Genomic DNA, 17,395 nt, shown 5'->3' on the forward strand with positions numbered 1-17,395 from the left:
TGTCAAAATATTTTTTGTCAGTTGTACGATAAGGTGTGAAAAACTCGACTGCCTTTAACCTGTTAACATACCAATACTACAAACTGTTGCGATAATGGTCTTGTTTATTCGCACTTTGTCACGTTCTTTATTCTTTTCTGTAGGTGTTGACATTTTGAGAACAAACTCGTACAATATAAGGTCTTTGCAAAACTTAACTTATCATTCTTGACGTATTTTGTTTACGATATACTGTCAGAAAGAATCTTGCAAATTGTCATAAAAGGTACTTTTTAGTGCCATCCAACAACAAATTGTCACACTAGGTACTTTTTAGTGCCATCATGGGGAAAGTGCGTACATCGTACACAGCACGAGAAAAGCTAGCTGTTATCAGCTATGCTGAAGAGCACGGCAATCGTGCAGCGGGTCGCCAGTACACGATGAATGAGGTCAACGTACGCAAGTGGCGAAAACAGAAGCACGAATGACGGAAGATGAAATGGAGCGTTTCTTCGAGAGTGACGACGATGACGAGGAATTTGAGGGCTTTGAGGAAAGCGATTTAAGGATTAGTGAATGACAATTTGTGTGTTTCTTTGTGCAATATGTGCTGATTGAATGTGTTTATTTTAAATAATCTGTTATGTTTTATATCACATGAAACGAATAAAAATGAAACCAATTTTGCTTTGTGTTATCATTGTATGGTTTTAAAGATAACCATCGCCATTTTCACGAAAAAAAAATTTTTTTGTCACTGTCAACAAACATGGTGGCCGAAAATGCCCGACAATTTGACATTTTTTCTATGCGTCTTTTAACCCAAAACATAAATTAAAAGTTTTTTCCCCCGATTTAGCACATATTTTTTTCCCTGCGTCTAATACCCCCTATCGTCTTATAACCAGTCATTTACGGTATCCATGAATGGCACTAAATTGTTACATTTGCTAAATGATAAGAGATCAATCCTCCTCAAAATCATAAATCAGGGATGTGATTGACCTGGCAGCTGGAGGGCTGAAACATTTTTGGCCATGGGTTTATGGGGCGCTCTTGGGGTCAAAAGCACACTGCCAAAGAAGAAAAAATGGCTTTTTGAAGCTCTTTTGAGGGCTTTCCTGACTTTACATTTGAAGAAAACTGTGAGGGCTCTCCTGACTTTACATTTGAAGGAAACTGGTAAATCAACTTAAACAACTGAAAGCAACCAAATAATTTTTTCCAAGTAAAAAAAATAAAAAAAATTGGTGGGGGTGGGGCGGGTCTCTGGGACCATTAGATCCGCGGAATTCCGCGGACAAATCACATCCCTGTAAATATATGCTTTTTCAGAAATGGGAATGGGTCCAAATTTAATTGTAGGATCAATGTTGAACAGTCAAAAGACACTTTTACCTCTTGTTGCCGGTCCCGGGCTGAATTGTAGCTTGAAGGTTGTGAGGTAGGGATGTTACTATGGTAACCTTGACTACTGCCCTCTGTTCTGTCGGAACCTCGACCATCATCACTAAAAATACCAAATATACAATTCTATGATGAGGATGAATGATGGCGACATGGTCAAATGTCTGCCTCTCATTTAGCGTTCGGGATTGAACTCCCCTATAGATACTTTAACATGCCTGTTAAAAAAGATATCAAAAATTGTTTCATTTTTACGCAAGAAATGGACTTGGCTGTGATTTATATCAGCTAATAGCTGTCTTTGTAAGCTATGTAAGGAAAGGTCAAGTTTGTACTGCTTCATCAATTAACATTCGTTTAACAGTAAGTGTATGTTACTAGTTTTTAAACGACAAACAATTATATTCATACCTGTCAGATCCGCTGCTACCATCGCCCCCACCCCCTCCATCCCCAGGGACTGGGGAAGTAACTACGTCCCCCTCCGCAGACTGACGCTGGTACATGGGCATGTGGTTATCTTCCCCTACCAAACCTGATGAGAAAAAATGACATTGAAATAACACCAACAAATTGTTTTGTTACAAATACACTAAGTTAGATACTATCTGCAATTCTGTCTCTTTTTTTGTGCTCCATAAATATAATCTACTAAATTTTATTATCAATGTACTACCATCTTAAGTAATAGTCAGTTTTCTACAAATCTACAAAACAGGATTAACGGTGCGATACAAGGCAAGATTGTTTAACTATATAGGTAATACCGTAATAACAGTCTTTTCCTAAACAAATTGTATTTAAAATAATAAAAAAAAGTTGTTAAAATTTACTGCAGATATAGAGCCTTCGAAAACATATCTCACCTGGCCTAGTTGCCCCATACGCTGCCTCTCCTGCTGCTTCATGCCTCTCTCCCTGGGCCTGTACAAACATACCATGCGTATAAACATATCACCAGTTCTTATCATTCAAGAACTAGGGATGAGATTGATCTGGCAGCTAAGGGTTTGAAACCTTAAAGCTGCACTCTCACAGATTGAAGGTTTTGACAACTTTTTTTATTTTTGTCAAAACGGTCAATCTGTGAGAGTGCAGCTTTAAGGCCGCCAATGGGGGTTGTAAAAGCAGGTGAAGCACTAAGGCACAGAAGCAAAACTGGCTTTTAAGAAGCTTTCATGAGGGCTCTCCTGACTTCAAATTTATTTTTATTTTTTTATACTAGTCCCCAGAGCAATAAGTTCTGCAGACAAATCACATCCCTGAGAACTACTAGGCTGAAAAAAATTTGTGAATAATTCTGTCTTAAATTAAAACACTTTGACACCAAATAAAGCTACTGTGAAATCATTTATATTCGTTGGCATGAAATTTCGTGGTTTGCCGAAAATTGACAATTTCATGGGTACTTGAATTCTGTCATTTAGTTCATAAATTACACATTTAAATGATTTGGTTTATAATTTGTTAAAGGCAGATATAATATTAACAAGAGTTGTCACAGTATGTGACGAATGCCCCCGAATGTGACATTGACCTACGAACAAGGTCAGTACATGAAAAGTTGATCTTACCTTTATGTGTCAAATACATATGGCAAGTTATTTTAAATTTCCTCTGAACATAAAAAAATACCATCCATACTTGACAACCTACACTGTTATGTCCTTATATTCAGAATTCCCTTGTGAATAAACACTTAGTGTATCTTTCACCTTAGAGGTAGGGACATGGGTCTTGCACAGAACACGTCGTCTTCGTATGTGGAACACATGTAGCAAGTTATTTTAAAATCTGTCCATACAAGAGAGAGTTACAGCCCGGACACGACAACCTATACCCTATGTCCTTGTATGCAGCACTCCATTGTGAATAAACACTATGTGTGACCTTGACCTTTGAGGTAGGGACACCGGTCTTGCACGCGACACGTCGTCTTGGTATGTGGAACACATGTGGCAAGTTATTTTAAAATCTGTCCATACAAGAGAAAGTAACAGCCCGGACACGACAACCTATACTCTATGTCCTTATATGCAGCACTCCATTGTGAATAAACACTAAGTGTGACCTTGACCTTTGAGGTAGGGACACGGGTCTTGCAGGCGACACGTCGTCTTGGTATGTGGAACACATGTGGCAAGTTATTTTAAAATCTGACCATTCAAGAGAAAGTTACAGCCCGGACACGACAACCTATACTCTATGTCCTTATATGCAGCACTCCATTGTGAATAAACACTAAGTGTGACCTTGACCTTTGAGGTAGGGACACGGGTCTTGCACGCGACACGTCGTCTTGGTATGTGGAACACATGTGGCAAGTTATTTTAAAATCTGTCCATACAAGAGAAAGTTACAGCCCGGACACGACAACCTATACTCTATGCTAATATGCAGCACTCTATTGTGAATAAACACTAAGTGTGACCTTGACCTTTGAGGTAGGGACACAGGTCTTGCACGCGACACGTCGTCTTGGTATGTGGTACACATGTGGCAAGTTATTTTAAAATCTGTCCATACAAGAGAAAGTTACAGCCCGGACACGACAACCTATACTCTGTCCATACAAGAGAAAGTTACAGCCCGGACACGACAACCTATACTCTATGTCCTTATATGCAGCACTCCATTGTGAATAAACACTAAGTGTGACCTTGACCTTTGAGGTAGGGACACGAGTCTTGCACGCCACACGTCGTCTTGGTATGTGGAACACATGTGGCAAGTTATTTTAAAATCTGTCCATACAAGGGAAAGTTACAGAGCCGGACAGACGGACGGACGGACGGACGGTGCGATTTTAATATGCCCACCTTAGGGGGCATAACAAAACATTTATAGTAAGATATTCAGTGAGACGGATATAAACGCTGTATACTGCGGCCTCTGGTACGAATAAACTAGAGTATAAACATAACATGGCAATTGAAAAAGAGAATAAAGTCTTTATTTCGTGGGATCTTGATTTCGTGGATCACCTAACCCACGAAAACCACGAACGTTAATGCCCCACAAACATTAATGATTTCACAGTAATTCGGATGTTTGAGTGTGAGAGTCAAGGCAAAGGCTTTTATATATCGCAGTCTGGTACCAACCTTCCTCGCCGCCTCTATTTCATCTTCTGTGTCTAACTCACTCCCGCTGGCACTGCCACCTGATATATACAAAACAAGTTAAAATGTAAAAGGTTTCTGACTAAAATGTTTTATCTTTCACAAATGTAAAACTGAGGCAATCCAACTTGTAAGACTATCATGGCATTCCTGTGTTTATTCCACTTATTATAAGGAGGAACAGGTGGCGTGGCCCTTTGTTTGGGGTATTAGCATTGTAGTGGCAAAAAGGGCAAAAATACTACCATGATTTATAAATGTTCCAACTTGTTTTCAAACCTTTTACCTGGCCAGGGGAAAGATATATACCTTTTCAGGAGGTGAATTTCAGCCCCCCAAAAAAGGCCAAAAAACCCCCACTATATTCGTTTGTGTAAGCCCTTGTCAATGGACCCAGCCAACCTGAGGAGTATGTCTTCTATGGGAAAATTCAAATGATAATTTCACTGGGATTACCATTACAATGATATGAACCTGGTTGCTAAAGGGCTTACCCATTTTGGCAATGGGTTTTGAGCACTTAAGGCCCCTGTTGTAAAAGCAAAACACCGGCTATAAGAGGACTGTCCTGACGTAAAATTTTGAGGCAAACTTGCATGTCAATACTAACAACAAATAAAGAAACGACCAAAGGCAACCAGTTCACTCAAAAATTAAATTTTAAAAAATGGTTGTTTCGGTCCCTGTTTCAGCAATTCACATTCCTGAACTAAAATACTTGGATATATGTCATCATTGATTTTACTATGTGTGAAAGTTGACAGCATACTATTCCTTATATGAGCTTTAAAAAAGCCATTTACCTCAAACTGTGAAATAACATGAAAGTTGAAATAAACTTATCTGCAAGTAAAGATTGTACTTTTCCCCAGTGCAAATTAATAATTCTGACGGGGACTTTTTGAGGGCTCTCCTGACTTCCAATTAAAAGCAAACTGGAGTGTCAATACAAACAACAAATAAGTAACAACCGAAGGAAACAATTGAAGTTTTTGCAATCAGATCAATTTAGTAAATCAGCAAATCCGCACACAGATCTCATCCCTGTTCTTACCATCAAAGAGGCTGACTTTGCTGAGGTACGGCAGCCTAGACTGTGTCTGTTCCTCCCCCGTGGTGCCAGGTCGCAGGTAGATAGAGTCTATCACAAAGTCCTCACCTATGGAGACGTAAAACTATAATTGTAATTGATGGCTATAAGGGTAATTATACAAAAGCCAGTAGTTCTTTATCTAAAAAATTTGCAGCTAAAATTAGCCCTATTTCAAGTGGTTGAAATTAGCACAATCCCGCAATCCCTCCACTTTCCAGGCTTGCTCAAATTCTGGGTTTTTTACAGCAGGGCTTGTTCAAAACTGTAATGCCTGGCAGTAGTATATGAATTTGGGCTTGTCCATCTATGAGTCTAATTCGATGGCATTTCTAATGCTAAAAGATACACTTTTCCCCAAAGTGTGACAATAAATTCCCCAATTTTATGTTTTGAAATGACAACAACTACAACTGTCACAGAAATGTGACAAATGCCCCTGAAAGGCAACATTAGACGTTGGGTTCATGGATGCAGGTCATGACCAAGTTTGTGGTCCCTGGGCGCGTTCACAAGTCATTTATCATAAATCTTGTGGATGGCCGGACGGACAGATGTTCCAATAACCTCCGGGGCATAAAATTATTAAAAACATTAGACCCGAAAAACATTTTGGAATGGACAAATTGGTGTATTCTTTAAGAAATAAACTTGATTACATTCTTTTTTGTCTATTTTCTTAATCAATTCTAAGCAAAATTGGAATTCCCAATTTTAGTCAAAATGACTGATTTTACCACGGACCCATTCCAAAAAAATAATTTTAAGAAAAAACACTGCAAGCCAAAGCTCATTTCATAAAACTATTTTGACCAAATCAGAACTGTCTATAAAGCAGCAGAAAATGAATCAAAACCAACCTTTTGAATGCTCTTGAAGATCTTTGTTAGTGGGTGTTTTTAAGGGGCTTTCTTCGTCACTCATGACATCTAAGCTAGCATCTATCTCCCCAAAGTCAGCATCAAGTGCGTGTAACTCCTCGGCCTCGATCTCAATGTTGTACACGCTTGTTTCACCGTCCTCCCCTTCTTCACCTATTGTTCCTTGACCAAACAGAGACTGACGAATCGCTGACATTACTGGATCTTATAAAAAGAAATTGATAGTAAGTGTTACATAAATTGTTAATTATGGTTAAGGATTTCTCCAATAAACTTGACATCAAGAACAAGAGATCAATATGTTCAGTTGTATTTAAAAAAAAATTGTCATGCGTAAAATATGATGGCATCTGATACAGAATATGAGGGCATGATAGCAGGGGTGTAGAAATGGGCCGGGAGCCGGTAAAATAACCCGGTTACTTTAGCATCTCCACCCGGCTAATTTCCCCGCATCAACAAAAATAAAATCTGTTATTTTTTGTCATGTCTGTTCTGTTTACATCCGTTTTAAACCCTGATTGTTGGTATTGTTTATTTTGCTTTCCGCGCGTTCCGACTACAATACAGCATTAGCTCGATACATGACGTCATTAGTTGCATCCCCCTCTGGGATGTTTTTCAAGTATTAGGTTTGGGTTTCCCAGTAATTCGAATACAATAACATTAGCTCGATACATGACCTTATTAGTCGCATCCCCCTCTGCGGATGTTTTTAAATTAATGATTTGCGAAGCAATGGAGGGTGAATAAATATTTTTTTCCAGACACAAAAACACGTAGTAAGTATGTAACATGAGCGTGTCTGGCCCTCTGTTAGTATAGGACGTGTATAGACACGCTCATGTTGCATACTTACGCAACAGTAAATTTTATATACGCGTGTTAACCAGGTGTAAACAAAATGAACAAGCTTGCGGTGATGTCATTGCTAAAAATAATCCATTATTTTGATGAATTTTACATGTACGTTGGGTGATTTAATTCAGTACGCTTTAAATGTCACAAAGTGTCCAGATATTTCTTTTTGGTTATTAAAATGGAATAAGTTAGCTGCAGGTGAAATATCTAAAACCACAGAAAATGAAGTTAGATGTTTAATTTTCAGAGGTTAATAGTGATTCAGTGGCTGAAAGTATATAATTGGTAGAGAAGAAATTACATATATTTTTAGGAGGGAATAGCTAGCAAATGTCAAGGCATGTGGTCTGGAATGTTATATATTATCCTGAATCTGAATTTGACAGTAGTTTGGTTCATTAGTTAGCCCTCACTGGTGGGTGAGGGGATAGTACTCAGTTTCAGTATCATATTATAGTACATTTATGTTAAGGTTCCCTGTTACAAAATAAACATGCACCAGAAGACTAGAATGTTTGGTTAAAAAGGCTTAAATTCATCCCACAAAGGGCGTAGCCCCTTGACCCTAACAGGGGGAGGACACCCAGACCCCCCGCCTACTTTTAGGATATTCCCTGCTACTTGAATTAATTTCTACACCCCTGTGATAGACATGTTATTAATTAGCTATTTTATGCAATCTATTATTTAAAATCAATGAATGGCATATTGTCATTATATAAATGTTTAAAATTAAAACTTACCATGTCTAGTTGTGGGTAGGTCCGTGTTTTTCTTTACTGTGTTTAGCTGAGATCTAGCAAATGGTTGTACATTTCCTTCCAATCTCTGAGATGATCCATCAAGCCTCTGAGACAAACCCTCAAGTCTTTGAGAAGACCCCTCAAGTCTCTGTGAAGATCCATCAAGTCTTTGAGATGACCCCTCAAGTCTTTGTGAAGATCCATCAAGTCTTTGAGATGACCCCTCAAGTCTTTGTGAAGATCCATCAAGTCTTTGAGATGACCCCTCATGTCTTTGAGATGATCTGTCTAGCCGTTGAGAGGATCTTTGTTCAGATGAGCCCTCTAATGTCTGAGATGATCCCTCAAATCTTTGTGAGGACCCATCAAGCCTTTGAGATAATCCCTCTAGTTTCTGGGATGATCCCTCCAGCCTTTGAGAAGATCCCTCATGTTTCCATGGGTCAGTGTGGGAGTTCATAGACAGATCATATTTGCCAACTTCTGTCTTAGGTTGTGTTGGCCCTTTGTATTCTGAAATCAAAAAACGTAGGAGGTAAAAACATTAAACGAGTAGCATTCCCACAAAACGCATGCCTCCAACACAGCATGGTCAGTGCATACCTTTTGACGCATAGTTTGTTCAGTTTGGCCAAAGCCCCAGCCGTGTGTCTAGCAAGGGTGAACATTAAAAGTGCATGAAACATAAGCAAACTTAATTTAACATAATTTAATCATATATTTACTTTTAAAAAAATTGCGGGAGGGGGCGGGGGTGGTGTCCCTGGGCACCATCAGATCAGCAGGATCTGCAAAAGTCAAATCACATCCTAATGACCCTTCTTTTGTTTCTTTCTTTAAGTTAGCAGACAAAAAATGAGCAGATGCCTGGACATTAATACAAATATTAAAATATATGCATTCTGATAAACATTTATTTGTCAGTTGAGGACATTAATGTACATACCATCGTTATCCCCGGTCACGTAATTTGACTGAGTTTTTCTAGGAGAATCTAGCAATAGGTTGTTGGAGGACAGATCTGTAAACACAGTGTATTCATGAACATATATGTGTAGGAATACAAAATTTCCAAACAGAAAAAATCACTACCTCGGTAAAAACCAGTACTGGGGTTATCAATATCGTTCTTATCCTTATCCTTAGACACGCCTCGGTGATCCCATTAAGGCTATTCGGGCCTAAAAAAAAAATTTGTTTGGTTAGGGTTTCATCCTTAAAAAGGTAGGGTAGGTAGGCTTTTTTTTTTTTTTTTTTTTTTTTATTAGGTTTTATATAAGAATATAATTTTCATCATTGGAGAATGGTGTTAAAGCTATCTTCTGTACAAGCATTTAAGGTTTAAAGTTAATATTAAAAAGCAATTAAAAAAAAAACGAAATATATATTTATTTTTTTTAGTTTTTCATTTTTTTTCAAACTGACTATAAAAACGGTAGGGTCGGCGCCTATTCCGTAGGTAGGGTCGGGTAACCCGAACCAAATGTATTTTTTTTTTAGGCCTGGCCAGTTATTTTTAAAGGCCAATTTAAACACTTGCATTATAATCTTTAAATTGAGTGAAATCTAAGGGGAATATTGAAAACAGCCCCCCATTGTCACTTTTTTAGAGGCCAAGAGAACGGTGCCTGGTTGGGATCAAACCCATGACCTTCTTACCATCTTAAAGCTGCACTTTCACAATTTGACAGTTCTGACCTTTCTTATTTTTTTGTCTCAGCTCATTTTGGCATCATCACCTTCAATTCAGTCATTTAAGTGTACTTACAATAGGACATATTTCATTTGTTTGGTAAACAGCTGAATTTTTTTTTAAAGTGTTTAACGCTTTGAGCCATAAAACATCATTTTCAAAAGTAAATATGAAAACTTTTTTTTTTAATAACGTGGTTTCTATTTTGCGGCCATTTTGGCCAGCAGCCGCTTCTTATTGATAACACCGCTCGTCCGCAGAAATTGCTTAATGATGTTAGTCAAAGAGCTTTAATTGTTCAAGCTATTCATATAAAATTAAAGGTTCTATCGGCAATTTGGAAAAATAAGTGAATTTTAAGTAGAATAAGTTGAAGCTGGTCGGTTACTTTACTATTTGAGATGGTTCAAATGAAACTAATTGGGAACCCTAAATTCCACCAAAGCAAAGGCAATATCTCCTTTTCTCTGTTCAAACAATACTGCTGACATGAGGTAAATGTCATTGTAGAAATGAATTTACCCATGTCGTCCAGGTTAAGAATTCCCAATGAAGACTGCCCATCATTCACTGACCTATAAAAGTGAAATAAAGAACATCAAATAACATTGCTTTCAACTTTGTGAATAAAGGAAAGAAAAAAAAAGCTGTATAAATTTGAAAACTAATTTTGTCAACAAATTACTGAAGTTGTTAAAATGTCAGCTGTAAATAAATCCATGTTTTCTTACTGTCTGTGAACAAAATATAATTGTAACATGTACTATCTTTGTATTTATCTATAAATTCTCATAGAATTAGTCTATTACTGATAATGTTACGAACACAGTTAACAAACTTCTAAGTTAAAAAGCAGGCTGTAAAAACATTATGACTTCATTAATAGCTTGCATTTATTTTATAACTATCACAAAACACAGATTTGTCATTCTAATCCAACATTAAATAATAAACTCAAACACAATAAAAATTTGTGTGATAACAGTTAAGTTCAACAACAGCCAGAACTCCAATATCAAGCATTAAAAAGTTAACTGACAACAGCATACCATTTCACACCTAACTTACTCCTCTTTTTCTTGAACATTTTCCCTACACCAATCTAAAACAACTGACCATTCGCCAAAAGGGGTAACGCCCGGGGGTTGGTCTCCTTTATCTAAACCAGGAAGTGCCTGTGAATTTGTCAATGTACTTTGCTGGGAACCAGTTGTTGACCTAGGAACCTTCGGTCTGGTTCCAGTATCCAAGGCACTGAATGAAATCCTGATCTTTGTGTCATCATCACTTAGTTGTGTTCGGGTGTTCCTGTATGGAGCTTCTTCCAAGAATGAACCACTCTCAGTATCCGGTTGAAACTGCCTCCTGTAGGTGATGTTGGAACTTTATCTTTTTTTAAGGACTAACAAACAGTGATCAAAAGAACTTTCATGTTTAATAAATGTATATCATCTCTTTTTGTTATATTCTACATATACAACTCATGAGTCATTGAAATAATTTTTCGAAAGAAGAGTTTTTTCCCAGCTTCTTGTTAATTGAGAGAAAGGGCCCTTTCAGTTGTGCAAAAGCAACATGAAGGCTGCCTTGGGCTTGTGCTAATTTTGATCACTGAAGAATAGCTGGTGTATCAGGTTTTTGTGACTTAAAAATGAGTTTCTTTTTAAAAAAAGAAAATTAATTAAAAGAAGCTCTTTCATTGAACTTTATTCTTTGATATTTGTTGTCCTGTAAGAGAGTATTTTATCACCATTATCCGATGATGACAATCAAGTTCTCACAAAAAGCTTATTTAAAAAAAGAAGCCTACCTACCTACCCTACCTGTTTTAAAATTCAGTATAGAGCTTTGTAAACTACATATTAAAACCAACAGACAATAAAAACTGTTACATTGGCGCCTATTTCGTAGGTAGGGCCGTGTAACCAGAACAGAAAGTTTTTGTTTTTTAGGTCTAAATTAGATTTGGTTAGATAAACCTTGATCCTTACACTTTCGACAAGTTTGGAAAATGCAACAAGTCAGGCTGTCACATAAAGAATGTGATAAAAAATAATTGTGAACAAGCGCTATCATCATTTATCAGATGTTTCGGCCTCTGAACAGAATTCACCTACAACATACTACAACACTGTCATCATTTAACCCAAGTCTTCGACCACTGTTATTCACCTACAACATACTACACTGACCTGGCCTTAGTCCTGCCTACAGTAGAGGCGGCCTGGGGTGGAGCTCGGGCATAGAAACTGTCAGACTCCACAAAGGACAGCTGGCCTTCACCTGTGATAACCGAGAGGTTCTCCTCAACATTGAGCGACTCTCGGACATCCATCCTGAAACATACATGTATAACACTCTATAAACAAATTTAAATTTACTGCATTTTAACCTTAAATTTCAATATTTCATTTCTATTCATCATTTTATTTTCATTAAGCAATTGTTTATTATTCAAAAGGTAAAAAAATCACCTTAACAAAAAAAAAAAATTTTCTTCAATATGAAAGTCCAAAAGTATTAAAAACTGACCATACTATTGAAAGTCTAAAAGTATTAAAAAAACCCTGACCATACTATATAGCAGAAACTTAGCAACTAGAAGATTGTTTCAATTATAACCACGTATGATGAAAATATAATTATATGTGGCTTATGAGTTTGTATGGTAGATAGGCCCGTATGTCTACCTTTGCAATATTTGACAGTCGAAATATTAATATCTTTGTATGTTATGATTCCAAAACTTACCCAAGCACTGTTGTTAAAATCTCTTTATTTATTGATGTAATAGACAGTAAAATTAGTTGTATTATGTATTTTTTAATGTTGTCAAAATAATCATAATCAAAGTAGTTGAAATAATTGGAATAATGTGAAGTTTCCGTTGTTTTAAAGCTTTTTCGTGGAAAGATTTTTTTACAATTTTTTATATGGCAAATCCTTCGTGTATAAATTGTGATTAGGATTCTGGGTTAAAGCATATTATGTCTATGAAAGACCATAAAATGAAGCTAAATTACCCTCGACTAACCATGATTCGTGGATGTAAGGAATTAATCAAAAATAATAAAATTGAACAAAACAATGAACTAATTTAATTACTTTTATCAGACATGCCATTTATTCATCCATATTTCCACAAGTATTTAAGCACAACAGGTCAAAAGTTCACGAAAATATTGTCAATAGAGCACAGACACCTAAACTAGGCCGCCATCTTGATTCTAGTACCTTGATTTGCGAGCTCTGACGTAATCTAGGTCAGCACGTTTTAAATTAGGCCAACATTCTTTTAATTTAATTGTTTTTTGTGAAAAACAGTCATTTATATCTTCAAAAATGTTAATTTCAAAATGTTAACTTGTAATAAAATATTTACAGTATTTTGTAAACATAAACAATATACAATGTCAAATTACCCCTGGTAGGGGATAGTTTGATTTATTCCCAAGACATAACTGTCTCTTTAAGTGTGTTTTTAGGGACAGTGAACAATCTAGATGACTTAAGAACATAAGTGCCATCCTCTCTGATTATTTTGGACATAAGCATGTTTAAGGGCAGTTGGAAAATAAATCCTGTCTTGCTTAATCACTGCTTGGGTATGTGCCTAAAACAGAAATTAACATTCAATAATTTCTTTATTTTGACACTAAGACTATGGCTCATGTAAACACATATTACAAGTTTGCTTTGCCTTAACTACAAGAATTAAGGTCATGTGACTATCCTTGATGAAATGTTTACACAGCAGATGAAACAACCAGCGACTTTTTAAGGATGTTTTGTGGAAAATATGGTTGGTTTCTATGGCAATTAATTTGGGATCAGTAAAACTACGTTATTTGCAGTGTAAACACTTGTTTGTAGTGAATTTATCTGTTTTAAATACATTTTTCACGAATTTGAAAACATCTACCCAAGTAATGCGTTTGTAGTATAAATGGCGTCATAGCCTTGTAGTCCAAATAATTGTACATTGACAGATTTTTTTTTAGGTTTTTGATATGGCAAATACTTCACGTACAAATTGTATTGTACGAAAAGTGAGAGTTATTCCGATCGAGATTCCGGGTTAAAGCATATTGCGTCTATAAAATATCATAAAAAGAAGAAATATTACCAGATAATGTTGTTTTATATTAGTTCCGTACACAAAAAATAAATATCCAACGAATAATTATGAGTTTGACAGCTTTTCTTCATTTCATTCTGTCAAAACATAATGATATATACATGAAGGGCACCTGCAAGGCTTCAGGGCACAGTTTTAAATCGCTCGGAACATTTCGGCCATGGCCGAGTTGTTACGATTGTATAATGAGGTCTATCTCCAAGCTTTGTCGGAGGAGGCCGAGTTATTACGATTGTATCGAGTTGTTCCCCTTCGCATAATTGTTATCTGTGACAGTCAACTTTCGTTTTATTGGAAAGGTAAAAAACTTGTTTTAATGCAGTAAATGCTTGTTTAGTGCAAAATAACATTACTGGTTGAGAAGCAGTTTCCGACAGTTTTTACAAGTGTTTATTGATTTATTCATACGTGTTAAAATTTCTACTAAAATTGTTTACATTTTAGATAACTACAGCTCAAGCTGCTATTGTCGATATATTTTTCACATGTGTGACGTCACATATAGTGTATCTAATGGGGGCGCCAAGAGGGTACTTACACTGTTTTGATTAGCTGTTGACGAGAAGCAGTTTCCGACAAATCAAATACGCGGCAGATTTTAGGTGCCTATTGTGTGTTTTTTTATCCGTTTATTTAATATACTAAATAGAAGACTACAGTACGAGAACTATTATTTAATTTTTCAGCATTTACCAAAAATTAAACCTAAAAACTTACGCCAGTCAATCATCATTCTGGAAATCAGGCAGACACTAAATTATATCAATGATAATTTGTTTCATTTCTAATAAGAACTTGTGTTTGTAATCATTTTAGTGAATGTGGGTGTGAAACTAGCATGACAACAGTGTTCGCAAATATGTACACAATGATCATCGTTTGTATAAGTCAATTTAGGACAACCTTGTAGCTATTCATAGATATGCAAATTAGGTTCACACGCATGCGCAATGCGCTGCGCGTGACGATCCCCCACGTGCAAGTTTGTGTACAAATTGAAAAATAAACATTAAACATTAAATAATAATAAAAGTTATTTACGTGTCTCGGTAAAAACTTCAACTTTTGATTGCCTAGTAACCATATAATTGAATTACAATACCTTCTTTATGAAGATCAAAAGAAAGTATGCGAAAAAGCGATTTGTCGGAAACTGCTTTCCGTCGGAAACTGCTTCTCAACCAGTACACTTACATGGTAAAATATGAATATAACTCTTTATGATCAATTTCAACCATAAAATACTTCACTTAAAACAATTTCAATATTTTTAAAACACCCCCGTTTTTTGCACATTCCCGTTTAGACGTTAGGGATTGGAAGAATCCCGTATAACACGTCTATTATTTTAGACTAGGGACAACTCTTCTAAATATTAAAAAACTTCGAAGTGGTACAACTAATAGATTTAAATTTGGTACGGCTTCTCATGACTGCAACTGTTTTTTCATCCATTTGTGAGACTATGTGAATAATGTCATGAACACCTGAAGTTCTTTGAACCCTAAATCAACTTCATATTACAAACATTCAAATAATTTAGTATTTTTGACAGCAGTCACAGACCTGTCGAAAAATTGTGTTGCTTCCCTCAAAATGAAAGTCAAACAAATTCAGACTTGAATGGCATTTGATGGATACTTACGTTGTTATATTTTACAACTCATAGAGTCAATTTATTATCGCCCAAAAACGGTAGAAAGGACAAAAAGTTAAAGTTTCCCGCAAGTTTCAATTTTCTCAGCTACAACACGATTTGCAACAAAGAATTTGATTGGTCAATATCATGTCAGACGGTGCGTACTAAAATATCGCCGTAGATTAATAGCCCTAGTGGGTCAGTGTGTATAAAACTATTTCATTTTATTTGTACAATACCAATTTAGAGAGAAATAAAAATCAAAACAATTACAGTATAACATCTATAAAATGTATAGTTATTTCAGAGTAATTAAATAAAAATACATGTATCACAAAAGGAAGATATTAAGTTTTAAATAATTTGCAATTCAAATAGAACAACATAAAGATTAAGACATTTACTGTACAGTACATATTATCACAGGATAGCCCATTAAATTTTACAACTTATTTCCAATGGGGTCCTTTTAAATACAAATTGGCAAAGGTCAACATATAACATTTATCACAGATGCAAAATTGTGTCATTGTTTTATCAATTCAACAAATACTTATTTATAACACAGTCCGTGATTAAAAGGGGCTTTAAATAACAATTAAACCTGAATTGTGAAGAGCTTATTTAAGGAACCCGATGTTCAAACACGATTTTTGTTTATTAATGCCAATCGTAACAACTCCGCCATCTCCGGCAAGCTTCGAGATAGACCATTTCCTGTTTGATACTGGCCGAGGTGTTCCGTTTGTAGTAATACAACATTGAATCGTAACAACCCCGCCTCTCACCCAAGAGGTTGTGGGTTCGATCCCCAGCAGGGGTACTTTCTCATAGCCTCTCAAAAAGGACACAGTACTGGTTACTGCCCAGGAAACGGACTCGAGAGTGATTCTATAAGCTATCAGCTTTCGTCACAATCGAGCTAAAATACATTAGTATAAACCAACAACCCCGCCATCTCCGGAAAACTTCGAGATAGCCAATTCTTATTGGATACTGGCCGAGGTGTTTCGATTGAATAATGCCATTGCCCGTTATTTATATTTTTGTGAACCCATTTATGTTTTGCATCACTGGAAAGAGTATTGCTAAACGTTCTGATAAATAGTATGTAAAATGAAGGACTGAAAAATCACTAAAGAAAAAGTTATGGCAGTTACCATTTTTCTTCTTTATGTAATCTGACTTATAGTTTGTAGTTTACTTTTTCAAATAATAATACAATTTTATTGCAATGACCCCCTGCTGTGACACATTTGTGCAGCGGGGAATTGTCATGCCAAACATTTCTTAAACTAGGCCTTTAAGGTTTTCAATAATTATAAAATATATACATATGTAAACGATTAGGCGAACCGTTATATTCCCTTTCAAATTTGAATGATTTGAATATTATAGTAATTTGAAAATATTGTATATGAAGATATAGTGCTTGTAAATTTGTGGTCGCTTACCTGGGTTGGTTTCCTACGCGGTCATTTTGGCGAACTTTTCATTTACTCGCCGAACCCCATGAAGGTGAGAGGCGGACACCTATACCACTATAAATCACTCTCAAAACTATGTTTAAACAATTCGACTCTAATGCAAACTTTTGCTGACAACAAACGTTAGATTTATTGTCATTACCTTGATTATAACTGTGTATATATATTACTTTTTGTGATGACGTATAGCAGATTATTATTTCTACGTAATGTCTTTCATATTTATATCATGGTTTCATTTCTATTTATTTGCCTAATGTGCATGTAATACATCTGTTTTAGCTGGGCTACTATGCATACAATCATAATTTTTAGTATTTATGTCTTAATAATTTGTATTCCTCTATCAAGC

General features: G+C 36.0%; 1 protein-coding gene across 2 annotated transcripts in view; it reads right to left on the minus strand.

Moving 5' to 3' along the window:
- LOC128242923 (uncharacterized) overlaps positions 1–15,684 on the minus strand; it is a 47,982-nt gene extending 32,298 nt beyond the window's left edge. Inside the window, exons 1-12 of one of the 2 annotated variants that reach the window (XM_052960359.1) lie at positions 15,563–15,684; positions 11,972–12,115; positions 10,896–11,144; positions 10,302–10,354; positions 9,033–9,107; positions 8,087–8,599; positions 6,462–6,686; positions 5,566–5,670; positions 4,494–4,552; positions 2,256–2,313; positions 1,801–1,924; positions 1,381–1,492 (exon numbers count right to left, since the gene is read on the minus strand). In XM_052960359.1, the coding sequence (XP_052816319.1) occupies positions 1,381–1,492; positions 1,801–1,924; positions 2,256–2,313; positions 4,494–4,552; positions 5,566–5,670; positions 6,462–6,686; positions 8,087–8,599; positions 9,033–9,107; positions 10,302–10,354; positions 10,896–11,144; positions 11,972–12,114 (1,716 nt within the window). In that variant the 5' untranslated portion in view covers position 12,115; positions 15,563–15,684. Of the gene's footprint in view, positions 1–1,380; positions 1,493–1,800; positions 1,925–2,255; positions 2,314–4,493; positions 4,553–5,565; positions 5,671–6,461; positions 6,687–8,086; positions 8,600–9,032; positions 9,108–10,301; positions 10,355–10,847; positions 11,145–11,971; positions 12,116–15,562 lie in introns of both variants that reach the window. The other variant, XM_052960358.1, reaches the window with a different exon arrangement.
- Between the last annotated feature and the right edge of the window lie 1,711 nt (positions 15,685–17,395).

This window comes from Mya arenaria, chromosome 8 (assembly GCF_026914265.1).
Source record: "Mya arenaria isolate MELC-2E11 chromosome 8, ASM2691426v1".
NCBI classification, from domain to species: domain Eukaryota; kingdom Metazoa; phylum Mollusca; class Bivalvia; order Myida; family Myidae; genus Mya; species Mya arenaria.